Genomic DNA, 26476 nt, shown 5'->3' with positions numbered 1-26476 from the left:
AGCAGAGCTGGGAGCCTGGAGGTCAGATCACAAAAGCAGGGAGACCAGAGGGCGAAGCCGGTGCCATTATCTGAGAGCTTCCTCCCAGAGGGAGGCGCCTGAATTCTGGGGCTGGGGGGCCACAAGCCTCGCTGCTGGGGGTTCTTCCACACCACGGCCGCCACCCAATGCCCCCTCCCTCCTCAGCTGCAGGGGTGCCCTGTGCTCACATGCCTTTGACCAGCACACTGGGCAGCTCCAGGGGTGCCTGTTCCCAGCCAGGACCCCCTGGACTCGGGTGGCAGGGCCAGAGGACCCCAGCGAGGTCCCAGTGAGCTCTGCAGTGGGAGCAAACCCTGGGCCCGTCCCCAGGGAAGGTGACGGTGGGAGTGCGAGGCTCATGGAGGTGCTGGCGGGATGGGACGCAGGACGGGACGGGAGCCAGGCCCGGCGCACCTTCTGGAACCACAACCACACAGGCCCCTGCGCAGCTTGGCCTCGCCACCTCGCCCATCACCTCAGGGACCCAGGTCACACCATCGGGGACACACACGATGCTGGGAAAGTCACAGCGAGGCCACTGCACTGAGACGCGCTGAGAAGGGCTTTTAGTCCTAAAATATTTATTCTTTGTGCGCCTGGCTCCTGCAAAGCCGAGCGACAGGCCAGGAAGGGGAGCAGAGGGCTGGTTCAGGGAAGAGAGGACGAGAACAAACAAAGCAGAACACAGAGACAGGAACAGCACGAACTGAAGCTGGAAGGCGAGCTGCAAAGAGACGGCGGAGGCAGAGCCCCAGTCCGGGCAGGCGAGGGGCCTGGCCGGCCGGCAGAGCTGCCCTATACAGAGGGGCTCCCGGAGTGCCAGGTGCCAGCAGGACGGGCGGCAAGGGGCAGGCCTCCCCGTGGGCGAGAAGCTGCTTCACCTGGCGAGACACCGGGCCTAAGGCCTCAAGACCAGAGGGCCTCAGACTGAGCTTGCTGGGTACCAGGGGGCCCAGGCTGGTCCTTAGGGCTCCAAGTCGCCGCCCTGCCGGGGGATGGTGAGGCCGGGCCCCGAACTAAGGACTCCCCCGTCCAGTGGTTCCCCGTGAGGTCTGTGGGTCTGTTTCCTGAGGGCTGCCGGGTGGGGACAGTCTCACCCGGGGACGACACACACACACACACACACACCATTTACAAGGTGCAGGGCCGAGGCCCTGCTTGGTCCCAACGCACCCCCCCCAAGCTTTAAAGGTTCAGCATTTGATGTGAAACCCCCCCCCCCATTTACAGAACACCCCTGCAGGGGCAAAAGGGAGCAGAGCTCACAGCCCCGCTGCCCAGCCGGCCTCCGGCCTCTCAGCTCTGCCGACGCCGGGTTCGGACTTTCTTGGTGGACGCGGGGTCTTCGTCCTGCGAGAAGAAAGTGACTCAGGCGGCTGCACGCAGGGGGGCCGGAGCCCACCCCACCGGGTGTCAGGTGGAGGAGGAAGCGGGTTTCAGATCCACCCCCAGCGACCTGCTCTTACTCGGGAATCTGGATTTCTTTTTTTTACAAATAGGCTGGGGGAGTCAGGGCCTCCTCGCTCAGTGAGAGACAGACCACAGCCCCTGAGCTTCCCCTGGCCAGTAGTGGCCCGGTGTGGTGCCAGGGCTCAAGGCCAGGCCGTGCTCCCGCTACTGGAGCCATCTCTTCAGCCCTGCCTCTGGGTTTCAAAACTTAAATGTGTCCTCTTCCTGCGGAAAGGCTTGGGCCTTTGCTTCCACACTGACACAGGAAAAGCTCCATCCGCTGCAGACACTCGCGGTGACTAAAAGCAGGCCCAGGAGTGTCGGGGAGCGGCCTCTGGGGTCTCACCAACAGCCTCAGGGGTGCTCCCCTCCGGCTGCGCGGGAAGCCGGGAGCCCGGTCCCCAGGCTCGAGACCTCTCCTGCGGGAGCCCTGAGACTGAGGGGAGAGCAGGCGGGTGGGCCCAGACCTGGACTGGGACTGGGGCTGGGCAGAGGGTCGGGCCCCGGGGCCAGCATCTACCCTGGCCGAGTGATGTCCAGGCCAGGGGTGAGCCCCACACGGGAGCGGGATGGGAGGGGGTCACCACGGCACCTGCTCTGGGCGCCTCTAACCCAGGCCCCCCAGATGAGAACCCCCCACCCCCCCACTTGCCTGTCTGGTCTCTGGGGCCCGTCTCCTGGGCCCCCGCGCGGCTCTGGGCTGAGGGCCGCTGTCCTCGGCGTCCCCTGCAGGTGGGGCGGCCGGCTTCCTGGCTCTGGACCCCCCGAGGCGTGGCTTTGCCTCCTTGGCCGTCTCGTCGTGGCTCTGCTGGCGGGTGTCCTCCTCGGCCAGGGTGGGCAGGGGCCTCCTGTTCTGCCTGCCAGCCCGAGGACGCGCTCGGCTCCCGGCATCTCCGGCCCCGGCCCCGGCTTCTGTGTGGGCCGGCTCCTCCACTCCGGAGGCCTCCGGGGCCTGCCTCTCAGTGCCCTTCACGGCCCGCCCGACGGCTTCTCCCGCCCAGGCAAGGAAGGTGGGCTGTGCCGCTTCTGTGGCGGCTTGCTGGGGTCGCCTGGCACGCAGCGGCCGAGCCTGGAGAAGTTGAGGGTCACAGGGTCAGAGAGCAGTCAGAGAGCTCAGAAAAACCACCGCTGGAGGGCCCAGGATGGTTCTGCGAGTGGAGCATCAGGCCTCTGGCCTCCCCCCGACAGGAGGGAATAAAACTGGGAGCCAGAGGCTGTTGGGAACCCTGCACGCGCGCGCGAGGCCCCGATTATTCTCTGGCGCCTCATCAAAGTCCCCGAAAACTTCACCTCGGTGCATTTTCTAAGACCCGCACAATGGGAGACATTCAGGCCTCTCCTGTCTCCTGTGGAGGGAGAAGCCACCTCATGGGACTTGGGTGAGTGTCAGCCATGGCCTCAACGTCCCCTGTCCAAATGTCTATGTGGAGACCCTTCTAGAAATGACAGTCAGGCCGTCTGTGACCACGCAGAATGCCTGCGGTCTCCAGCGGACCGGGTCGGGACACAGAACTCTCAGAATGCTGCTGGTGGGAACAGTGTGGGACTGCACCCGTTACTGTATGATGCACTAATAAAAGGAATAAATTTAAAATGTTAAAAAGAAACAGAGCAGCCCTGCAGCAAAACAGAGGGGGCAGTGAGACATGTCCCCAGACAGCACCCACCCCGCCAGGCCACCCCCGTCACCTGAGCGGGTGCCTGCAGGTCCGCTGTGGGCTCCACACTCCGCGGCAAAGCTCTCTGGCCCCTCTTCCCCGCCCTGGAGTCAGGGGGCTCCAGAGGGCCGCTCTCACTGGGTGTCCTGCGTCTCTTCTGGGCTGGCCCGTCGGACTCTGCTCCCTGGGGAGGGGTCCCAGAGCGCAGTCTCTTGACCGCTGGGGGGCATCCGGCTGGTGCCCGTCCCCTGGGAGGGGGCAGGGCGGCACGGCTGTTGCTCTGGGCAGTCACAGTGACTCCGGGACCCTCCAGCCCCACCCTGGACTCTGCCTTCAGGAGCCTGGGGCCTCTTCTGGATGTTTGGATGGGCTCCTCGCTGTCAGCTGGGAACCCTGTGGGGTCTGTGACTCCCTGAGTCCGCGCCGAGGCCTTCGTGGCTCTGAGCTGCCTTCTGCTGCCCGCTGCGCTTTCTGCCGGGTCCGCTTTCTGCTCTGGGGTCTCCTCCAGCGACGGGGGGACAGCACCCACACCTTCTGGCTCTCTGTGAGCACACGTGCCTCTCCCTGCTCTGATAGGGGGCCTCCTGAGAGCCGGGGGCGCCTCCTCTGCCCCCCTCTTCCCCACAGGAGCCCTGGTCCGCCTGGCTCTGCTTGTGGGTTCCGGCCGGGAGGCAGCGTCCTCAGCCACGGGCTCCTGCGGCTGCTCTGGGGCTGGCGGGGCCTCCCTGGGCTGCTCCTCCAGTGCTCTGCGCCGCCTCCTGCTCCCGCGGGCCTGTTCCTCCGGCTCTACTTTCTGCTCTGCAGCCTCCTTGGGGGGCGGGATGGAGGTGCCCTCGCCTGCCGGGGCGGCTCTGCCAGCTCTGATGGGGGGCCTGCTGAGAGCCGGGGGCAACGCCTCTCCTGCCTTCCCTGCAGGTGCCCTGGGGCGCCTGGCCCTGCTGGTGGGGGCGGCTGGCTCTGGCTCTGAGGACTTGCTGGGCATGTCAGCGTCAGTCCTTGGCCCCTCTGGGCTCGGTGAGGCTGGGCAGGGCTCTGTGCCCTCAGCCACGTCTCCCAGGAACTGGACCATTTTCTGGGCTGTTCTGAGCGGCTTCCTGCTCCCAGGGACATTTTCTCCAGAGCTCATGTCCTGCTTTGCGCTTTCCTCAAGCACCTGGTGGCCATCAGCTACTGGCGTGGTGGGTGCCGGCGTGGCTCTGCCAGCTCTGATGGGGGGCCTGCTGAGAGCCGGGGGCAACTCCTCTCCTGCCTTCCCTGCAGGTGCCCTGGGGCGCCTGGCCCGGCTGGTGGGGGTGGCTGGCTCTGGCTCTGAGGATTTGATGGGCATGTCAGCGTCAGTCCTTGGCCCCTCTGGGCCTTGGCTCCGTGAGGAGGCCGGGCAGGGCTCTGTGCCCTCAGCCACGTCTCCCAGGAGCTGGGCCTTTTTCTGGGCTGTTCTGAGCGGCCTTCGGCTCCCAGGGATGTTTTCTCCAGAGCTCATGTCCTGCTTTGCGCTTTCTCTAAGTGATTGCAAGCCATCAACTGTCACTTCTGTGGGTGCCGGGGTGGCTCTCCTTGTTCTGATGGGGGGCCTCCTGAGAGCCGGGGGCGCCTCCTCTGCCCCCCTCTTCCCCACAGGAGCCCTGGTCCGCCTGGCTCTGCTTGTGGGTTCCGGCCGGGAGGCAGCGTCCTCAGCCACGGGCTCCTGCGGCTGCTCTGGGGCTGGCGGGGCCTCCCTGGGCTGCTCCTCCAGCGCTCTGCGCTGCCTCCTGCTCCCGCGGGCCTGTTCCTCAGGCTGCTCTGCAGCCTCCTTGGGGGGCGGGATGGAGGTGCCCTTGCCTGCCGGGGCGGCTCTGCCAGCTCTGATGGGGGGCCTGCTGGGAGCCGGGGGCAACTCCTCTGCCTCCCCCTTCCTCACGGGTGCCCTGGGGCGCCTGGCCCTGCTGGTGGGAGCGGCTGGCTCTACTTCCTGGGGTCGGCGGGGCACCCTGCAGGTTCTGATCGCGGCCACCGGCTCGGCAGTGGGAGCTGGGCTTGGAGGGGGCTCGCCGGAGCCCGCCAGGCCCTCGGAAGGTGCCGGCTTCTGCGTGGCTGCTCTGGGCTGCTTCCTGCTTCCACGGCCGTTTCCTGCAGGGCCCGCTTTCTGCTGCCGCGCCGCTGCCCTCAGCACTCTGGGGCTGGTGCCCCGGCCGGGGGGCTTTCCTCCGCCAGCTGGCCCAGCCGGCTCCACGTGCCCCTCCCCTGCAGGAGACTGCGCCCGTCTCCGCTTGCTCGCCGGCTCCCTGGGTTCTGGGGACCTGCAGGGAACTGGGGAGGCTCGGCCACTAGTCGGCAGCTGCCCCCCGTGCTCAGGGGTCTGGGGGAGGCCTCTGGAGCCAGCCATGTTTTCCAGGAGGCGGGCCTCGGCCTCGGGCGTCTGGGGCTGCCCCTGTCTCCTGCCTGTACTTTCTGACAACCTCGGTTTCTTTGGGGTGTCCTCGAGAGGCTCGATGCTTCCATGGTCACCTGCTGGCTCTTCACCCATGGGCACGATGGCAGCCAGAGCCCCTGGGGCTGTTGTGACAGCCTCCACTTCCGTCTTTGGCACAGGAGTCCTGCTGTGTCCCTTTGCGCTGGCTGGGGTGATGGCTCGCCCTGCTTTAGGGGGCTTGTAGGGGGTCTTGGTTTTGACACTGGCCAAGGGCTCCTGGGTGCGCTCGGGGGTCCGGAAGAGCTCGCTCAAGCCACTCAGGTCCTCCAGGGCCGGGGCCTTCTCCCTGGGTGCTCTCGGCTGCCTCCTCAGATTGGTCCCCTGGGATCTGGACTTCCGCTTCTGCTCAGGGGCTCCCTTCAACAGTGGGGTGTCTTCAGGGGTAACCCCGGACTCTGGCTCACCAGCCCCAGCGCCGGCCTTCCCCAGGGGAGTGTGCGGCCTTCTCTTGCTTAGAGACAGGTCCACCGGCTGAGTCTGTGAGAGCTGGCACAGGTGGTCTGTCACTAGCTCGGCATCCTGACCCGGGGTCTGGAAGAGCTGCCTGACCCCCTCCAGGTCCTCCAGGGCTGGGGCCTGTCTCCTGGGGGTCCTCGGCAGCCTCCTGCTCCCAGGGACGTTCTCTGCTGGCTCCAGCTTCTGCTTGGGGGTCTCTCTGCTGTCTGTGGGTGCCCCTGGGGTGTGTGGGGACCCAGTGAGAGCTGGGGTCTTATCTCCTTTCCGTGAGGGGGTCTTGAGTCGCCTGCTTGTGCTGACTGGAGTGAGCACAGGCTCTGGTTTGGGAGCTGTGCTGGGCGCCTCACTGGCTTGGTCAGTCCCTGGCTCTGTGGTGTGACCCGGGGTCAGGAAGAGCTGCCTGACCCCCTCCAGGTCCTCCAGGGCTGGGGCCTGTCTCCTGGGGGTCCTCGGCGGCCTCCTGCTCCCAGGGACGTTCTCTGCTGGCTCCAGCTTCAGCTTCTGCTTGGGGGTCTCCCTGCTGTCTGTGGGTGCCCCTGGGGCGTGTGGGGACCCAGTGAGAGCTGGGGTCTTGTCTCCTTTCCGTGATGGTGCCTTGAGTCGTCTGCTTGTGCTGACTGGAGTGAGTACAGGCTCTGGTTTGGGAGCTGTGCTGGGCGCCTCACTGGCTTGGTCAGTCCCTGGCTCGGTGGCGTGACCCGGGGTCTGGAAGAGCTGCCTGACCCCCTCCAGGTCCTCCAGGGCAGGGGTCTTTGCCCTGGGAGCTCTGGGCCTCCTGCTTCCTGTGACACCTCCTGTTGGCTGCAGGTGCTGCTTTGGGGTCTCCTGGACCAGTGTCATCTGCTTGTCATCATCTGTGAGTGGGGACATGGGCGCCCCTGGGGTGTGTGGGGACCCAGCGAGTCCCAAGGGCCTGTCTTGTTTCCGTGAGGGAGTCTTGAGTCTTCTGGTTGTGCTGACTGGACTGAGGTCAGGCTTTGGTTTGGGAGTTGTGCTGGATGCTGTGGTCAGTTCATGCATCTGAGGTTCCCTGGCTTGCTGGGGGGTTTGGAAGAGCTCAGGGAGGCCGTTCAGGTCCTCCTGGGGGAGGGCCTTGGCCAGGGGCACCTGTGACCGCCTCCTGCTTCTGCTCACATGTCCCGTAGGCTCCAGTCCCCGATTTGGAGTTCCCTGCAGCAATCTGGTGCCATCACCATCACCGGCGGGCCCTGTCACTGCAGTGTCCCTTGGTGTCCCTGTGGAACTCTGGAAAGCCGACAGTTCCATCCTCTCTGTCACACTGCCCAGTGGAGTCTGAAGTCGTCTTCTTCCACTCACTGGTGTGCTGAAGGGGTAGGGTCTTTCCGGGGGCTCCTCAACTTCCAAGGGCTCCTGGGTGTGCTCGGGGGTCCGGAAGAGCTCGCTCAAGCCACTCAGGTCCTCCAGGGCCGGGGCCTTCTCCCTGGGCGCTCTCGGCTGCCTCCTCAGATTGGTCCCCTGGGATCCGGACTTCTGCTTCTGCTCAGGGGCTCCCTTCAACAGTGGGGTATCTTCAGGGGTAACCCCAGGCTCTGGCTCACCAGCCCCAGCGCCGGCCTTCCCCATGTGAGTGTGCGGCCTTCTCTTGCTTAGAGACAGGTCCACCGGCTGAGTCTGTGAGAGCTGGCACAGGTGGTCTGTCACTAGCTCAGCATCCTGACCCGGGGTCTGGAAGAGCTGCCTGACCCCCTCCAGGTCCTCCAGGGCTGGGGCCTGTCTCCTGGGGGTCCTCGGCGGCCTCCTGCTCCCAGGGACGTTCTCTGCTGGCTCCAGCTTCTGCTTGGGGGTCTCCCTGCTGTCTGTGGGTGCCCCTGGGGTGTGTGGGGACCCAGTGAGAGCTGGGGTCTTGTTTCCTTTCTGTGACGGTGTCTTCAGTTGTGTGCTGACTGGAGTGTCAGCTGGGTCTGCCTTGGGCGCCTCACTGGCTTGGTCAGTCCCTGGCTCTGTGGTGTGACCCGGGGTCTGGAAGAGCTGCCTGACCCCCTCCAGGTCCTCCAGGGCTGGGGTCTTCGCCCTGGGAGTTCTGGGCCTCCTCCTGCTTCCTGTGACACCTCCTGTTGGCTGCAGGTGCTGCTTTGGGGTCTCCTGGACCAGTGTCATCTGCTTGTCATCATCTGTGAGTGGGGACATGGGTGCCTCTGGGGCGTGTGGGGACCCAGTGAGAGCTGGGGTCTTGTCTCCTTTCCGTGAGGGGGTCTTGAGTCGCCTGCTTGTGCTGACTGGAGTGAGCACAGGCTCTGGTTTGGGAGCTGTGCTGGGTGCCTCACTGGCTTGGTCAGTCCCTGGCTCTGTGGTGTGACCCGGGGTCTGGAAGAGCTGCCTGACCCCCTCCAGGTCCTCCAGGGCTGGGGCCTGTCTCCTGGGGGTCCTCGGCGGCCTCCTGCTCCCAGGGACGTTCTCTGCTGCCTCCAGCTTCAGCTTCTGCTTGGGGGTCTCCCTGCTGTCTGTGGGTGCCCCTGGGGCGTGTGGGGACCCAGTGAGAACTGGGGTCTTGTCTCCTTTCCGTGAGGGGGTCTTGAGTCGTCTGCTTGTGCTGACTGGAGTGAGTACAGGCTCTGTTTTGGGAGCTGTGCTGGGCGCCTCACTGGCTTGGTCAGTCCCTGGCTCTGTGGCGTGACCCGGGGTCTGAAAGAGCTGCCTGACCCCCTCCAGGTCCTCCAGGGCTGGGGCCTGTCTCCTGGGGGTCCTCGGCGGCCTCCTGCTCCCAGGTACGTTCTCTGCTGGCTCCAGCTTCAGCTTCTGCTTGGGGGTCTCCCTGCTGTCTGTGGGTGCCCCTGGGGCGTGTGGGGACCCAGTGAGAACTGGGGTCTTGTCTCCTTTCCGTGATGGTGTCTTGAGTCGTCTGCTTGTGCTGACTGGAGTGAGCACAGGCTCTGGTTTGGGAGCTGTGCTGGGTGCCTCACTGGCTTGGTCAGTCCCTGGCTCTGTGGCGTGACCCGGGGTCTGGAAGAGCTGCCTGACCCCCTCCATGTTCTCCAGGGCTGGGGTCTTCGCCTTGGGAGCTCTGGGCCTCCTCCTGCTTCCTGTGACACCTCCTGTTGGCTGCAGGTGCTGCTTTGGGGTCTCCTGGACCAGCGTCATCTGCTTGTCATCATCTGTGAGTGGGGACATGGGTGCCTCTGTGGCGTGTGGGGACCCAGTGAGAGCTGGGGTCTTGTCTCCTTTCCGTGAGGGGGTCTTGAGTCGTCTGCTTGTACTAACTGGAGTGAGCACAGGCTCTGGTTTGGGAGCTGTGCTGGGTGCCTCACTGGCTTGGTCAGTCCCTGGCTCTGTGGTGTGACCCGGGGTCTGGAAGAGCTGCCTGACCCCCTCCAGGTCCTCCAGGGCTGGGGCCTGTCTCCTGGGGGTCCTCGGCGGCCTCCTGCTCCCAGGGACGTTCTCTGCTGGCTCCAGCTTCAGCTTCTGCTTGGGGGTCTCCCTGCTGTCTGTGGGTGCCCCTGGGGCGTGTGGGGACCCAGTGAGAGCTGGGGTCTTGTCTCCTTTCCGTGATGGTGCCTTGAGTCGTCTGCTTGTGCTGACTGGAGTGAGTACAGGCTCTGTTTTGGGAGCTGTGCTGGGCGCCTCATTGGCTTGGTCAGTCCCTGGCTCTGTGGCGTGACCCGGGGTCTGGAAGAGCTGCCTGACCCCCTCCAGGTCCTCCAGGGCTGGGGCCTGTCTCCTGGGGGTCCTCGGCGGCCTCCTGCTCCCAGGGATGTTCTCTGCTGGCTCCAGCTTCAGCTTCTGCTTGGGGGTCTCCCTGCTGTCTGTGGGTGCCCCTGGGGCGTGTGGGGACCCAGTGAGAACTGGGGTCTTATCTCCTTTCCGTGAGGGGGTCTTGAGTCGTCTGCTTGTGCTGACTGGAGTGAGTACAGGCTCTGGTTTGGGAGCTGTGCTGGGTGCCTCACTGGCTTGGTCAGTCCCTGGCTCTGTGGCGTGACCCGGGGTCTGGAAGAGCTGCCTGACCCCCTCCAGGTCCTCCAGGGCTGGGGTCTTCGCCCTGGGAGCTCTGGGCCTCCTTCTGCTTCCTGTGACACCTCCTGTTGGCTGCAGGTGCTGCTTTGGGGTCTCTTGGACCAGTGTCATCTGCTTGTCATCATCTGTGAGAGTGGGTGTGGGCGCCCCTGGGGTGTGAGGGGACCCAGCGAGTCCCAGGGGCCTGTCCTCTTTCCGTGAAGGGGTCCTCAGTCGGCTGCCTGTGCCTGGGGTGCCGCCGGGCCCTGCTCTGAGAGCTGTGGAGGGCATGTCCGCCTTGTCATCTCCTGCCTCCCTGGGCTCGTGCCCTCGGGGAAGACTCGGGGTGTCTGCCTGTTCTTTGGTGGCTTCCATGTCTGGGGACTCCTCCTGCCCGACCAGGTCCGCCGCCTCTGGCCTCAGCTCTGAAGTTCTTCTCGATGGCCTGGGCGTAGGCATCTTTCTGGAGCTGTCTTCTGCTTGGACGCTCTTCCCGGCGCTGGAGGGCAGACGGCTCTCCCTCGCGTCCCTCTCAGGCTCCTGTGCCCCTGCTGTGGACTTGCCGCCCCGGGATGTCTTCACGGCCCCTTTGTTGCTGCTGCCGCTCTGCCGCCTTAAGGCAGGACTTGCGGTCTCCTCTGCTGCTCTCTGAGGGCCTGTAAGTAAGGGAGAAGCAGCACATTCACCCAGCTGCCCGGCACCGCCTCTCCCTCAGGAAATGCTTGGAGGTGGGGATTCCACCGCACGGCCACCTGAGGAGTGTGGACTTTGGGGACAGGGGTGGTGACTGTGCAGAGACTCAAGACCCTAGGTTCAGGTCCCAGCACCACCATGAGCCAGGGCTGTGCAGGGCTCTGGGAAAAGAAATTTTTTGAAAAAATTATACATTTCCTGGGCTAGAGATGGCTCACCCAGTAAAACACGTGCCTTGCTGAGCAGAGACCCCGGGTTCGAGCCCTGGAAACAAATGGGAACACCATGGAGGGAGCCAAGAGAGCTCCATGGATGGTGCAGTGCTGTGGAGTCTCTCCCTCTTCCTACAGCGAGAGAGAGAGAGAGAGAGAGAGAGGGAAAGGAAAAGAGAGGGAAAAGAAGGAAGGAGGTTAAGCGCAGGTGTCGCCAAGCACAGGACCAGCGTGAGGATCCCGGTTCGAGCAGGGGAGTCGCTTCACAGGCGGCGAAGCAGGTCTGCAGGTGTCTGTCTGTCTCTCCCCCTCTCTGTCTTCCCCTCCTCTCTCCATTTCTCTCTGTCCTGTCCAACAACGACGACATCAATAACAACAATGAAACAAGGGCAACAAAAGGGAATCGATAAACATTAAAAGAAGGAAGGAAGGAAGCAGGCACCCAGGAGGAGTCGGCTTAGCAAGTGCCGGCACTAGCGGCCCTCTGCGGACCCCAATACCTCCTCCTCACAGGAAGGAATCCAATCAGCCCGACTTGGAGCTTCAAGCAGGTTCCACACAGGTGGGCAGGACGAGACCGAGCCAACTAGAGCACGCCCTAGGGTGTCGTAAGGCGCCACCCACGTCCCTGGCCTGATCACAGCCCCTCAGCTGGCCCTCCTGTCTCACTCAGGGGCCCGGGGCCCACACCACCCAGGACACACCTCGTGTTCAGCTTCGGGAAGCGTCCTGTGTGCAGCTCGCTGGCCCTCTGGGGCAGGAAGGCGGGGAGCAGAGGGTGAGTCTCTGTCTGCCACCCTCACTGGGGCCTGGGTACGAGCCCCAAGACTGTCTGCGAGCCCCAGACGCCCACGGGACTCTGGGGTATTTAAGGGCCCATTTCACCTGTCTGTCTCTCACGCGCCTTAGAATAAGTAACCAAGGCAGAGGTGCAGACAGGCGCCTTAAGGGTTTTCTCTGAGAAGTCCACCGACCGGCACGCCTGTTCAAGTGCCAGTGGGACATCCCCCAAAAGGCAAGAGCCCAGAGCAGCCGGAAAGGGGCCTCATCTGCAATGCCAAGTGCGGAGAAGTCTGGACTGCCACAGAGAGAACAGCACCTGCAGTCCCTGCTCCAGGCCAGACCCCGAGCGTGAGGGGCAGAAGGAAACCCACCGGGGCTGGCTCCGGAACTCGGTCCTTTTGGCGACTTCCGGGGTGAAGCCTCTGGGCCTGGGCGCTCGGCCAGGTGCGAGCTCTTCCTGGGTGGCTTCTCTCTCACGGGAGTCTTGAACAATTCAGTCAGTCCTGTTTCGGCAGATATTTGTAAAGCAGTGAAGATGCTGCTCAGAAACGCAGCCCCCTGGGCCGGTCCCGCAAATAGCAGCGAAACGCAGAGAGGGGCCATGGGGTCACACACCCTGGAGCTCTGGGTGGGGTCTCCAGGGAGGGCGAGACGGGGAACACATCTGTCTCCTCTGAAGACTTTCTCCTCGGGGACAGAAAGACCCAAGGGGGCTGGTGGCTGCTATTTCTGGTTCTCTTATCAAGCTAACACTTAGACCTTGGGCGAGGGGCAGGGTTCTGCTGTGGTGGGTTTTATGGAAATAAAATGTCTTTGGATATTTAAAAAAGAAACTGGACCGACCACCTCTAGGGTGGCCAAGTATATATCGGCGCTTTTCCACGGCAACATCAAAAAGTAGCATCGACCCAACCTCGGGGGGCTGAGCCATAAAGGACACCCCAAACCAAGCCCCTACCCACTGTCTCGCGCCTTCGTCCTGCTGTCCAAGGATGGAGCAGCCTGTCTGCTGCTGGCGAGGGGAATCCTCCCAGTTTTGGGGGGCTGTCCTCTGGGAACTCCCACCCAGCCTCCTCACCGCTGTCAGCCCTCACGACAGCCAGGACGCTAACCCACGCTGCTCGAGCTGGCACCTGTCTGCCTCTGTGGGAAAGTGTGTTTAAGGAAGGAGAGAAAACCCGTGGGCACTGAGGACCCCACGCCTGTCTCTCCCATTGCCAAATGCCTCTGAGAACTCGTTCTCTTCTTTCATGAAAGGAGAGGGCCGGGGAGGCAGCATAATGGTTCTGCGAAGAAAGACTTGCACGCCAGAGGCTACAAGGTCCCCGGTTCAGGCCCTCAGAAGCCAACACCGAGACTATGAGAGTGACCAGGGCACCCTCAGTTCCAGTCTAGGCGGCGGAGGAGAGCCACCTTGGGACCTCGGGCTTGCAGGCCGCTGCGGGTCTATCTCTGAAGGCTATGACGCCCAGTGAGAAGCGCATGAACAACACCACAGGCCCGCAGACAGCAATCTGCACGCAGGAGGACGCGCGCTCCACGTCTTCACGGCCAGAGCAGGGCACTGCCAGGGCTGGGAGAGCGGAACAGCTCTGCACGACTTCCACGCCCCAGAGCTGAGCGGTGCTCCGGTCAAAAAGCGCCTCAACACCCTCACTCACCCAACCCCGACGCCCGTGGGTTCGGTACAGATGTGCTTATACTGGGAACAAGTCGCCAGCCACAAACCCGCCCGAAGAGAAGAACACGGAGCCTCCTCTGCTCCGGGCCGGGCCTTCAAGTGGAGGCAGCTGGCTCAAGAACACAGCTGAAAGCCCTCCTGGCTGGCCCGGAAGAGGAGCAAGCCACACTCATCCTCCCCGCCCAGAGGGGGAGACCGCAGCTCCGCCTCAGCAGACAGCTGAGCTCCAAGGCAGGCACGCAGCGGGGCCGGAATGACCCGGACCTCACAGGTGAGTCGCCCCCACCCACTGGCTTCCTCTGCCCCTGCTCTCTCCCAGCTGGACGGCCCTCTACCTGGAGGGTCCCTCACGGCCCCCACCTGACAGGTCCTCGCTGAAGTCCGGCTTGCGGCAGGCCAGGTGGCCGAGCAGGCTGGGGGCGCGGGGCGGGGCGCAGGCCCTGGGCAGCTGTGCCCTGCCGACGGTGATGGTGCGGGGCGAGTTAGCGTGGCCAGTGCTCAGCCCACCGGGCACAGGGGTGGCCGGCTTCTGCAGGAGAGCAGGGATGTGAGCGGGCGGGCGGGCCGAGCCAGGCAGGGAGCGTCTCACCTCGGGCTGGGGTCTCACCTTGGGGGTGGGCGGCCTCCGCTGCTTGCGGCCCGGCTCCCTCCGCGGGGCAGGCTGCCTGGCCGCCCTGCTCTGCTGCATCTGCTTGGCGCCCAGCTTGACCACATCTGCCCACGACCTCGCCACTGTCCGGGGGAAGCAGGTGCTGGTGAAGGCGCCGGAGGAAGGAGGGAAAGGAGGGAGGGAGGGAGGGGCGGGGAGGGGAGGTCGCCCCCAGCCCCGTGAGCACCCGCCACTCACCCATGAGGTTGGCCTCCGAGGCGCCGCTCCGCCTCCGGGAGTAGATCAAGCGCAGGAGCCCGTGCTGCCCGCTCTTCCGCGGGGCACGTCGCGGGGCGGCACCGTCCTTGTCCTTGTCCTTGTCCTCGGGGCCAGGGGCCGCGCGGACGGACCTACGGCGCTGCTCCTCGGGGGCTGGGGCTGTCGCCTGTGCCGGGGCTGCCTCGTCCTCCGCCGGGGGCAGCTCCTGGAGAGACCGCACCCCAGATGAGCACCCACCAGCTGCCCCGAGGTCACCAGGAGCCACACGGCGCTCCGTGGCGGATCCCTGCTTCTCGTCAGTGTGCAAGGACCTGGGTTGAAGGCCCCCACCTGCAGTTTCACAAGTGGTGAAACTGGGCTGCGAGTGTCTGAGTGTCTCTGTCTCTCTCTCTCCTCCACCATTTCTGACTCTACCCAGAATAAAGAACATAAGTTAACCCAAAAAAAGGAAGAAAGGATAATTTTGCCCTAAGAGTGGAGAGACGGGCCCGCTCGTCCCGTCCCCCATCCTCTGGTCAGATGGACAGACTGACCGACTTGCTGGCCCCAGCCCTCGGCCACTCTTAGAGAAGGGCCGGGCCACGCAGCCAGGCAGAAGGCGCGGGGACCCCCGCAGCCAGGTGAGTCCTTGGCCTCTCCTCTTCTTTACAGCAGGGCCCTCACTACTCCCAGGCCCGCTGTCAGCTCGCATCTCTGAGATAGCCAGCGACAGGTGGCAGGCAGGGGACGGCACGCGTCTCAGCCGGGGAGCTGCCTTCTGGAACCCTGAGTGCTCAGAGGCGAGACAGCTCGGCGCCAGGGCCTCACTGCGAGGCGGACAGTGCCTCAGGACCCCCAACCTCACCTTGGGCGTGAGGTGCACCCTGCCAGTGACAGGAAGAGGCAGAGGCGCCCAAGCTGCAGGGCGGGTGCTTACTCACTTTTTTTTAGTTCTGTTTTAAAATCATCTTTTATTTATTGGAGAGACAGCCAGAAATCGTGAGGCAGGGGGAGACAGAGAGACACCTGCAGTCCTGCTTCACCACGCGTGAAGCTTCCCCCTGCAGGTGGGACCGGGGGCTCGAACTCAGGTCCTTGTAAGGTGTACGCTCAGCCGGGGGCACCGCCACCCGGCCTCCCCACTCACCTTGATGATCTTCTTCAGCACGGCTGGCGTGTGGGCCGCCAGGGACCTTCTCCTCGCGGGCGTCTCGCCTCTCTTGAGAGGAGTGTTGGGGGGCAGGTTCTCGTCAAACAGCTCGGGCCTCAGGCGCCCCCCAAAGGAGACCCGCCTTCTCTTCAGGGGCAGCCCCTCTGGCTCACCTGGGAGACAGACAGACAAGACAGACAGCAGGAAGTGAGAGACCAGGGCCGCGTCTCCCGGGACTCCCAGTGCAGTGACGGCACAGGGCCCAGCACGGCAGACAGAGCTCTCGTCCTCTCCTCCCACTCGAGGGTCCCGAGGACGGACCACCATGGCATCCTTATGCTCCCGACCCAAGAGCAGTTTACTTTTCTCCGGACACAAGCAGGTTCGCCACAGGGGATTGAGTCCAGGCCCTGCCCTGCGAGACCCATGTGCTGCCCCTGCCCAGTCCGTTTCCGTGAAGGGCGGAAAGCCCTCTGGGCATCTCTGAGGGGCTTCAGGAGGGGGCACTGTCCTAGAATACACCGCCACCCCTCCCGGGTGCTCAGGCCCGAGGGAGCTCCCGTCGGAACCTTCAGGGAGGTGCTGGGGATGGCACCTGGGGTCTCAGGGCTACTGAGGTGTGCACGCACCCGCTGAGCCCCCCCCGGCCTCCCCCTGCTCTGCTCTCCAGCAGTTCCCGCAAAGCTCCCTGCCAGCACGCAGATGCCCAGCAGGACTCTATCGGCTCCAGGCAGAGTGAGCCGGCGCTGGAAGCAGGGACCCTGGCTGGCACCTGGACGGGGACGGAGACGGACTTACAGAGGGGCCCCGAGCCGCTGCCAGCCTCGTCCTGCTGCTCCCTCTCCTCCTGGACCAGCAGCGGCGCCAGCACGGCGGGGCTCTGCACCCAGAGTCCCGCAGACTGGGGGAGGCTGCGCCCCCTCTTTGTGGGCCGGAGCTCGGGAGGCGAGCCCCCCACGGGGTCGGTGGCCCCAGCATGGCTGGGTGGCTGAGGAGCGAGCGGCCCGTCTTCTGCTGGGGGGCCTTCCTGCGGGGCCCGGCTCACAGGGGCTGCTCCGGGGAGCCCTCCAGAGCCTTTCTCCCGCCGCTTCCGAGAGGAGCTGTGCTGCGGGGACTGTGCTGGGCTCTTGGCTTTGGGGGTCCCGGCACAGGGGCGGCCAGGGCTCGAGGGCCGCCCCTCACCGCCCCCTTGGTCTCCGCAGACGGGGCCCATGGGGGTCGGGGAGCCGCGCCCCGATTTCCGCCGAGGCTCCAGGGGCCGGGCGTTCCCCTGGGGGGTGTGGGGGCGCCCGTGGGGCCCCGGTGTCCTCCCGCTCCCGGGGGCATTCTCCTTCTCCGCCCTGGCATCTAGGTCTTCCTTCATCAACTCGTACAGGCTCTGGAAGGGGGAGGCGTTCCTGCCGTGGTTCTGGGGGCCCGGGGTGGTGAGCGGGGCCCCGGCCGGCTCCGACGTGCCGACTGGGGTCAGCGCCTTCCCACCGGCGTGGCCCTCGGCGCCCTGGCCGGGAGCAGCTGCCGGGACACTCTTCACAGCTACCTCAGGACTTGCCGGGACAGTGTCCCCGGGGGCATCTGTGGAATCTCCAGCTCCCACATCTTGATGAGTTAGTTGGGGGGGAGAGAGGCGCCAGCTTGCGTGGTGGCCAGAGCAATGCTCAAACCACACCCCGGCCTCGCTCTCCAGCCCTGTGAGTGCCCACCCCGTCCCTGTGCCCGCCGGTATGCTCCCCGGACGCGTCATGAGGGACGTGGGCCAGGGCTGCGCAGCTGGGAACCGAGCCGGCAGCCAAGAAGACTCTTCTGGCTGCTCTCCCCAAAGCACAAGCCCCCTCCGCCCCCAGGCTCAGCGGACTGCCAGCACCGCCCTCATGCCAACCCTGAGCCAGCCACTAAGCACAGGGTCCGCAGGTTCCAGACCCCACCTGCCACTCACCAGAGCGGGCGGCCCCCGAAGCCCGACGCTGGGGAACCTGTGGGACAGGAACAGGGTTCAGGCGCCTCCCCTGACAGGCCGATTGCCAGCACTGCGGGCTCCCGGGATGCGGCGCCGTCAGCATGCGGGGACTGTCCCCTCCCTGGCGTCCCCTCAAGCTGGTCTACACTCTGCTTATTCTCAGTGTGTCTTTTTACGCCAGAGCTCAGCTTGGTTCTGGCTTCTCGTGGTGCTGGGAATTGAACCTGGGACCTTGAAACCTCGGGCGCGAGAAGCTTGCAATAACTATTATGCTAATCCCAGCCCCCCTGCGTCAACTGATTTTATCATTATTAACTTTTTACCAGAGCCCTACTCAGTTCTGGCTTACGGTGGTGCAGGGGACTGAACCTGGGACTTTGGAGCCTCAAGCATGAGTCTCTGCACAGCCATCATGATGTCTGCCCCTGTCCAGAAAACCCGACACCAGTCCCTGAAGGACCCAGCCGGGGCCACTCTGCAGCAGCCCCCACACCCCGACTGAGGCACTCGGGTACCATCCAGTCACCCCCCAGTCTCTGGGATGACTCTGCCGAGAACTTGTTTCCAGCAACGCCCAGACAGCAGCGAGACGCTTCCGTAGCCCGGGCTGTCTGACCGGTGCTGGGAAGGACACTCTCTGGCGAGAAGCCGCCCCTGGGTATCTGTGGGCTCCCTCCTCCTCGCGCAGGATGCCAGCCCCTCACCTGCTTGTGGCCTTGGCCCCGAGGTCCTGGGGATGCTGCCGACTGGCTCCCACTTGGGGGATTTTCTTTCTCATACCTGGGGGCACAGAAGAGACACGTCGCTGTGCGGTTAAGGGACATCCCAGGAGGACAGACAGATTCCAGGGAAGCCGACCGCCCCGGCCCCGGCATTTTGGGGTCACCTGCATTAGACCCCAGGGGCCCGGCTTCCCGTGTGAACTGAGGCCCCTCTCGCAGGGTGCCCAGACCTGCACCTGCACGGGGCAGCCTCCCTCTCACCCCTCTGCCCCGAGCAACCAGGTCTCAGCAGAGGCAGAGACGTGAACCCCGGCTTGTAGAGTCCTCTCCTCCTGCCTCTGCCAGGGGCCTCACTCCTCCCAGGAGCGACCCACATGCGCCAGGGCGGGATCCGGGGCCACCTCTACAAAGTCCTGTCTCCACACACGCCCCAGCCTGCAGCCCGGGGAGGCTTCCTCATGCCAGGCCCGGGACAGGGCATCGCAGCGTCGGGGAGACAGGAGCTCGGCGCCTGCTCGGGCCCTGCCACTGAGCACACTGCTTCCTAGAGGGCGGGAAATGACCCAGCAGCCAGAGGCGCTCAGCTCCTCCATGGCTCACAGGAGCCCCAGGGCCACGGGGTGGAGATGAAAGACTCAAGCTCAGGGACCAGCCGGTGGCGCCTCTGCTTCGGTGCGCTTGCTGCCAGGCGTGAGGACCTGAGTTCAAGCCCCCGGTGAAGCAGTTCTGCGGGAGTCTCGATCTTTCCCTCCCCTCCCAATTTCTGTCTCTATCCAACCCATGAATAAGGACATTTGCGAAAACCGCAGACAGGGGCCGGGTCAGAGGACAGCCCCACCTGAAAGAGCGGTCCACGATGGTGATGATGTCGCCGTGCCTCAGCTGTGCGGGCTCCGCCAACACGGCGCCGTTCAGCCGCGTAGGGTTCACCGTGCTGAAGTTGAACAGGGTGGCCTGTGGGCAGGGAACAGACAGACAGACAGACGGACGGACAACAGAAGCGGCAGGGGCCAGTCAGATGAGGCCAAGGAGCAGACCGGGCGGAGGCAGGGGTCCAGCCATAGGCTCCGAGCCCCACTCACCTCCTGCTCCCGGACCTGGATACTGCAGTGCTGCCGGGACACAACAGGAAGCTGGATGCGGATGTCACACTCCACGCCCCTTCGTACGAGAAAAAGAGCGAGTCTGAGGCCCTGACAGAGCTTTTAGAATCGCCACCAGTGAGAAGACAGCACAGACTACGTGGAATGGCGGAGGGGAATAGTCAAGGGGACAAGGAAAGGCCGTCTTCCAGATGGCTTATTTTACAAGGACTGAAACTGAGTTACTTAAAGATTTAGCTATTTACTTGAGAAGGAAGTAGGGAGAGGATCAGAGCATATCACTCCAGCTACAGCTGTGCCAGGGAATCCACTCATACATGTGACTGTTTTATACCTTTAAAATTCCGAGTAATTAAAAAATAAAGTTGGGGCGGGCGGGGTGGCGACACACCCAACAGAACACGCACAAAGCCATCTGTGAGTACCCAGGTCACACGCTGATCGTGCCTGCAGGGGGTGGGGGGGCTTCACGTTCTCCTTCTGTCACCCCCGTTTCCCTCTATTTCTGTTTCAGGTCTCTCCATCTCTGTGTCCCCCCCCCCCCCCGTCACACCTTCTATGCAAATACAAATAAAAATGGAAAAAATGGTCAAGACAACGGCGCAGCTCCATAGGCACCAAGCCCTGGCGATATGGGGGGGGGGGGATTGTGTTAAAATAAATAGAATTTTAAAAATAATTTACAATAGCTACATTTATAAAGGACAAAGTAGGGGCCAGGTACAGACGCCAGGGCACACCTAGCTAAGCACACACACTGCAGTGCACAAGGGCCTGGGTTCAGCCCCCTGGTCCCCACCTGCAGGGGGAAAGCTTCACAAGTGAAGTAGAGCTGCAGGTGTGGGTGTGTGTGTCTCTCTCTCCCTCCCCTCTCAACTTTTCTGTCTCTATCCAATAATAAATAAATAAAATTTAAAAGAAAATACACAAATTAAGACATCCTCTCTTTACATCAGTTTGGAGAATGACAATGACTATTAGTACTTGGGTCTTTTTCTAAAAAAAACAAAAACAAAAACCAGCCTGTCCATGTTCATGTGCGGCTCTCTGTGTGCTGATGGTTTGTTTGAGCATCCCCAGATGCTGCCTGGAAGCCAGCACCTTTCTGCCTCAGTTTCTCCCCAGACAAAGAGGGAGTGACCTTAGCCCCCCCGGAGTGAGCACGGAGGCCTCTCAGGACATAAAGGCTCAGGCCCGTGAGCCTGTGACTCAGCCGAAGACCCCAGCGCAGAGGCCACGCCACACTGTGGACCCCTGCACACCCGGGGCAGACTCCACAGGACCAAGGCCACCCAGCAACGGGAAGGGGATCTGCACGTCACCCATCTGGCCTGGGACCAGACCGGTGTCGGCATTTAAAAAACCTCACTGCTCACAGCAACAAGCAAGCAACAGGAAAAAAAGATCTGAGCGGTCAGTTCTCTAAAGGAGAGACACATCTCCTATAAACGTGCAGAGAAACGCCCTTATCGCTGGAGAAATGCAAATGGAAACTACACGAGGTTCCGCCTCCCTCCACAAGGCAGGAAGGCCTGGCGCACCTGGGGAGGGCTGCAGACCGCCCAGCACGCAGAGCAGAGTGGACGTGCCTGACAAGCACAGACACAAGGGCCTGAGGACCCAGCCACAGCACCCGTGGGCTCTTATCTAAAGGCCACGAAAAGACCATTTCAGGGAGCACACACAGCCCGTGTTCACAGCAGCCAAGGAGAGGAAGCAGCCTACGGGCCCACTGACAGGACTGGACAGTGACGGGAGGGCTGGGGAAAGAGTGTAATGGTCATGCCAAAAGACTTTCACGCCTGAGGCTCCAGAGGTCCCAGGTTCAGTCCCCAGCACCACACAAGCCAGAGTTGAGCAGTGCTCTGGCAAAGAAAAAAAAAAAAAGTCATAGGATATATGCTTCATGGAATACTGCTCTGCAATCAGAAATACGGCATTGTGTCTTTTGGGATAAAATGGATGGCACCCAGAGCGATCAGCGAAGTAAAGACAGCTGGCTACGGGACGGTTTCACTCACGTAGGATCGAGAGAACTGAAATACGTGAGCTTAGGGGGAGAAGAGCAGCCGGAAGTAGATGCAGACTGAGGCTGGCCTCTGGAGGGTGCGGCGTGCCAGTTAAGCGCAAGGATCCACATTGGAGCCCGGGTTCGAGCCCCACTCGCCACCTGCAGCAGGGCACAGCTCGAGCGGTGAAGCAGGTCAAATGCCTGTCTCTCTCCCTCTCCCTCTCCCTCTCCCTCTGTTCTAGCCAAGAAAAATAGAAAGGAGAAGAAGCAAGGAGCTGGCAGCAAGCCCAGGCGATAACGCTAGAAGGCAAAAAAAAAAAAAAAAAAAAGAGAGAGGCTCGAGAAAAAATGAATTAAAAAATGAACAGTGAGAGTAAGGAAGTGAGAGGCAGCTACCAAGCGGCCTCCTTATGCACGCGTGGAGTATACAGATGAAGCAAATCAACATGGGGAAGAGGAGGAGGAGGAGGAGGAGGAGGAGGAGGAGGAGGAGGAAGAGGAGAATGCAAAGAGGAGGAAAAAAACAAACTGCCTCGATGTCGTGAGGGGTGCAGAACTTGGTGGTGGGTGAGGAGTGACATTGTACCCTCAGATCTTTAGAGCTCTGCAAGCCGTGAGCCTGCCCGGAAGGAAGGTGGCAGCAACAGCCCCGCGGCTCACAGGTCCGATTCTGGGGGAAGGGAACCTACAGGCAGCAGGAAAAGCCCCCGACTGCTCGCCTTCTGGCAAGGCCGCTCCCCAGGGAGAACCCCCAAGGCCTCACGGAAGAGCCCCCGACTGGGGGCACCTTCGTGCCCCGTGGTTTTGCCACCACCACAGCGACAGCGACACCCTCCCCTCTGCCCAGACAGGAGCTCAGCCCTCTTCCTGCTGTCACATGAGCAAACACAAACCCTGCCCGGCGTGCAGGGTGCAGAATCGCAGCCCGGGAGGTGTCGGGGTGTGGGGTCTCGGCCAGCCAGAACCCCGAGACAGCGGGCGCCTCGCCTCTTCACCTGGCACAGGTGAGCCTGGCCCTGGGGGCCGTCCTAGCTGGGGGAGGCGCACCCCACCTCAGACACAGGAAACCGCTCTGGACTCTGCCCAGTGACTCCGGGGGCAGGGGCCCCACTAGGACGCGCCGGCTAAGCCCCAGCTCACCTGCCAGGGTGCCCCACAGCCGCCACACCGTAGCTGCCGGCCCGCCGCCAGGCACAGGGGTGCCCATTCAACAGCCCGTGCCCAGGAGCTCGCCTGGTGGCGGAAGAAGCCAGGTGAAAACCACGCTGGCCGGAGACCCACACTTGGGTCAGCAGGGCTCCGCTCCGGGCAGCACTGAGAGCAGCATCGGGAAGCGGGGACGCCCGTGAAGCAGGGGAGAGAGAGCGTTCTAGGAGGCGGCTGGGCAGGATGGCCTGCGGGTGGCTGGCGGGTCCCCCTTGGGGGGTCCCAGGCAAAAGAAGTCCCCCAGCCTCCAACTCCAGGAGACCTGCCCTTTCCTTTACCCTCCCCGATGACCAACAGCCCACAGACAGACAGACAGACAGACAGACAGACAGAGCTGCTTCCTCTGCCGTCCCTGAGGCGGGTCAGCTCAGAGGACTTGGAGCGTCTGGCCGAAGCACACGGGGCCAGACAGCCCGTCCTCCATATGCCCACAAGCCGGGTCACACTTGTTTCAGCCTCAGTCATTTACATCCTCCAGCTAAGCACTGCCGTCCAGTTGGCTGCTTACGATTATTTTCTGTGTTTGACAGAACGAGGGGACAGCCCTGCGGCCCTGCTTCACTGCTCACGAAGTCAAACCACAGCTGTCCCCTGGGCCTGGGCTGTCCCCCTTCTCCTGAGGTCAAAGCAGCTTTTCTGAACATCTTAAAGATACAGTCATTTATTCTGCTGGGTCAGAGAACGAGCCGGCTCGTGCGGCGGCACTGGGGGAGCCCGCACTCTGTCATCAGTGATCTGAGAGTAACAGCACAGGGCTAAAAAGAATAGAATCCTAGTAGTGATGAAATAACTAAGCACATAAGCTCTGCTTTTCCAAATTCCATGGCCAAACCTTCTGCAGCCTGCCGGCCACCCCCTGCCCGCCTCCTGGTGCCCGTCAAGTCAGCTTGGACATGTTGCTTGATTCACGAAGGACTCACTTAACCCCAAGACCTGCTGTCCAGTTCTGTCAGTGACCTGAACAAGGGGTGGCAGGGGCACTGATGCTGGGGACCTGCCCACACTGACCCTGCCCCGGGTCCCCATCTTACCCGGAGCCGCCCTCAGGTCCCCCTCTTACCCCGGAGCTGCCCCCCCAGGTCCCCCTGTTACCCCGGAGCTGCCCCCCAGGTCCCCCTGTTACCCCGGAGCCGCCCCCCCAGGTCCCCCTGTTACCCCAGAGCCGCCCCCCCAGGTCCCCCTGTTACCCCAGAGCCGCCCCCCCAGGTCCCCCTGTTACCCCAGAGCCGCCCCCCCAGGTCCCCCTGTTACCCCGGAGCTGCCCCCCCAGGTCCCCCTGTTACCCGGAGCCGCCCCCAGGTCCCCCTCTTACCCCGGAGCCGCCCCCAGGTCCCCCTGTTACCCCGGAGCCGCCCCCAGGTGCCCCTCTTACCCGGAGCCGCCCCCCAGGTCCCCCTGTTACCCCGGAGCTGCCCCCCAGGTCCCCCTCTTACCCCGGAGCCGCCCCCCAGGTCCCCCTGTTACCCCGGAGCTGCCCCCCAGGTCCCCCTGTTACCCCGGAGCTGCCCCCCAGGTCCCCCTGTTACCCGGAGCTGCCCCCCAGGTCCCCCTGTTACCCCGGAGCCGCCCCCAGGCCCCCCTGTTACCCGGAGCCGCCCCCCAGGTCCCCCTGTTACCCCGGAGCTGCCCCCCAGGTCCCCCTGTTACCCCGGAGCCTCCCCCAGGTCCCCCTGTTACCCCGGAGCCGCCCCCCAGGTCCCCCTCTTACCCCGGAGCCGCCCCCCAGGTCCCCCTGTTACCCCGGAGCCGCCCCCAGGTCCCCCTGTTACCCCGGAGCTGCCCCCCAGGTCCCCCTGTTACCCCGGAGCCGCCCCCCAGGTCCCCCTCTTACCCCGGAGCTGCCCCCCAGGTCCCCCTGTTACCCCGGAGCCGCCCCCCAGGTCCCCCTCTTACCCGGAGCTGCCCCCCCAGGTCCCCCTGTTACCCCGGAGCCGCCCCCAGGTCCCCCTGTTACCCCGGAGCCGCCCCCAGGGCCCCCTGTTACCCCGAGCTGCCCCCCAGGTCCCCCTGTTACCCCGGAGCCGCCCCCAGGTCCCCCTGTTACCCCGGAGCCGCCCCCAGGTCCCCCGCACCCCGCCCCGCCCCGCCCCGCCGCTCACCTTCCGAACAGGCAGGAGCTGAGGCTGAGCGGGAAGTGCGGGCCGTCCAGGCCGCTCCGCTTGATGGTGACGATGCGCCCCGGGGGCCCCATGTCCGCGCCCCGAGGACCCCGCGCCGCCGCTCCTGCGGGGACAGACGCCGGCGGGTCAGTCGCCCGGACGGGCCTGGGGCGGCCCTACAGCCCCCGCGGCCCGAGACGCGACACGGCGCCGTGTCACCTGCCGGGGTCCCCGGCCACCCCAGGGCCCCTCCGCGCCTCCCCCCGGTGGGCCTCCGGGACGGCGCCCCGGCCCGCCACCTCACCCGGACGTGTGGTCGCTCCGCCACCTGGGGGTCCAGCGCCGGTGCCGGCGTCCCCCGGAGGCCCAGCCCCGTCCCCGCGCCCTCCCCGAGGTGCCGGCGTTGGCAGCAGCGGCGCGGAGAGCCAGCCGGCGCGCCCGCCCGATTCAAACGCAAACTGCGGTTCAAATTTGGCGCTCAGCGCGGCGATTGGTCTCGGCGGCGCGGCGGACCAATGGGAGGGGGCGAGGCCGTCGCGACCAATGGGAAGAGGCGATGGGGGCGGGGCCGGGGCGGAAGCGGGCCAATGGAAAGGGGCCGGGGCGGGGCGGGGCTAGCGGCCGCCGGCGGAAGCGAGCCAATAGGAAGGGGCGAGACGCGGCGGCCTCGCGGGGAGGGGCCGGCGGGCTGAGCCTCGAGGGCGGAAGCGGGCGGAGGGCAGGGGGTGGGGCGAGCGGCCGCCGGGGGCGGGGCGGGGCATCGTCGGAAGGCCAATGGGAACCGGCGTGGGCGGAGCCTCGCGCCAACAAGGACCAATAGGGAGGGGCGAGGGCGGGCCCCGAGGGCTGGGGCTGAGCCGGCGCGCAGCAGAGTGACACTGGGGACGGGCCGCCCTTGGCCGCGCCTCGTGCCCCGCTCCCGGGCGCCCGCTGCATGACACCCAGTCTGCTGCTCACCTGTTTCAAAGTGTTGCGTGTGCTGTTTGCCCCAAATTACCGGCTCGCCGCGCCTTCCCGGTCGCACGTGGCTTGTTTTGCTGCAACAACGCAGGCGGGCCACTTGGCTGCACACTGTGCCCCGCAGCTGCTAAGTCCCTAAGTCCCGAGACCCGCATGCGTGGGGTGCATCTACACAGCCCTGGTGCCGCGCTTATCTCTCCCCTTCTTGAAGTCTCCAGAGTACTCCACTGTACGTCTAAGTGTTCCGAATCGCCTTACCTTTAGAAGTCAAAAGTTTACCTGTTTGGAGGGGGGAAAAGTGACTCTAATGTTTCAAACACCTTGTGCACGAAGCTGGCGCGGCCTCTCTGGAAGAATGCATGGAGAGTCCTTCCCTACTCATGCAGCTTCCTTGTGACCCGGCCATAGCCCTCTTGGGCATTTATCCAGCGGACACTCACATCTGAAGGGACACAGGCAGCCCTGTGTTCACAGCCGCATTATTCACAACAGCCCGGAGTGGAAGCAGTCAAGACAAGCGGCGATAATGGCTGGGTAAAGACGTAGGGAGGAGAGGTCTCATGGAATCCTTCCTAGTCTGCAATGGAAACAGAGACATTGGGCCCTTTGGGACGAAAATGGATGGGACTGGAGGGGCTGCTGTGCTTAGTGCGGTAAGAGGTGAAAGGCACCTGCCGGATGGTCTCACTCAGGTGGGATCTAGAGACTGATAGACATGAACTTGCGAAAAGCAAAGCCAGAGACAACTAAAGAGTTTCTTTCTTTTTTTTTTTCTTTTTTCTTTATTTATTAATGAGAAAGATAGGGGAGAGAGAGAAACAATCAGACATCACTCTGGTACATGTGCTGCCAGGGATGGAACTCAGGACCTCACGCTTGAGAGTCCAGTGCCCCAGCCACTGAGCCACCTCCTGGACCACACAGCTACAGAGTTTCTAAGAGTTGTGAGAACTCTGCTGGTCATCTTTAGGAGGGAAGGGCATGGGGACACAGAACTCTGGTGATGGGTGTGGTGTGACACGAGACCGTGGTACCCCACTGTCAATGACAAATAAAAAGTTAAAAAAAAAAGAA

General features: G+C 63.7%; 1 protein-coding gene across 2 annotated transcripts; it reads right to left on the bottom strand.

Moving 5' to 3' along the window:
• Window positions 1–585: 585 nt before the first annotated feature.
• MKI67 (marker of proliferation Ki-67) lies at window positions 586–24545 on the bottom strand. Of its 2 annotated transcripts, XM_060171045.1 has the most exons (15): window positions 24443–24545; window positions 19106–19184; window positions 18862–18977; window positions 18006–18081; window positions 17281–17317; window positions 16146–16943; window positions 15345–15520; window positions 14198–14423; window positions 13958–14082; window positions 13711–13879; window positions 12041–12172; window positions 10893–11018; window positions 3160–10637; window positions 2123–2539; window positions 586–1371 (listed from the first exon to the last, which is right to left on the bottom strand). In XM_060171045.1, the coding sequence occupies exons 1-15, from the start codon at window positions 24532–24534 to the stop codon at window positions 1318–1320; spliced, it is 10101 nt and encodes a 3366-aa protein (XP_060027028.1). In that variant the 5' UTR covers window positions 24535–24545; the 3' UTR covers window positions 586–1317. The 2 variants fall into 2 exon arrangements, with proteins under 2 accessions (XP_060027028.1, XP_060027029.1); XM_060171046.1 differs by lacking the exon at window positions 10893–11018.
• Between the last annotated feature and the right edge of the window lie 1931 nt (window positions 24546–26476).

Source organism: Erinaceus europaeus, chromosome 14, assembly GCF_950295315.1.
Source record: "Erinaceus europaeus chromosome 14, mEriEur2.1, whole genome shotgun sequence".
NCBI classification, from domain to species: Eukaryota; Metazoa; Chordata; class Mammalia; order Eulipotyphla; family Erinaceidae; genus Erinaceus; species Erinaceus europaeus.
This window is presented reverse-complemented; position numbering and strand designations above follow the sequence as displayed.

Coding starts and splice junctions, on each gene's coding strand:
- MKI67 (XM_060171045.1), bottom strand. CDS start 24,534: ATGGGGCCCCCGGGGCGCATCGTCACCATCAAGCGGAGCGGCCTGGAC. Junction 18,082..18,861: donor ATCGTGGACCGCTCTTTCAG/GTGGGGCTGTCC, acceptor CTGTGCCCCCAG/GTATGAGAAAGAAAATCCCC. Junction 12,173..13,710: donor CTTCAGCGAGGACCTGTCAG/GTGGGGGCCGTG, acceptor CTGCCGAAACAG/GACTGACTGAATTGTTCAAG.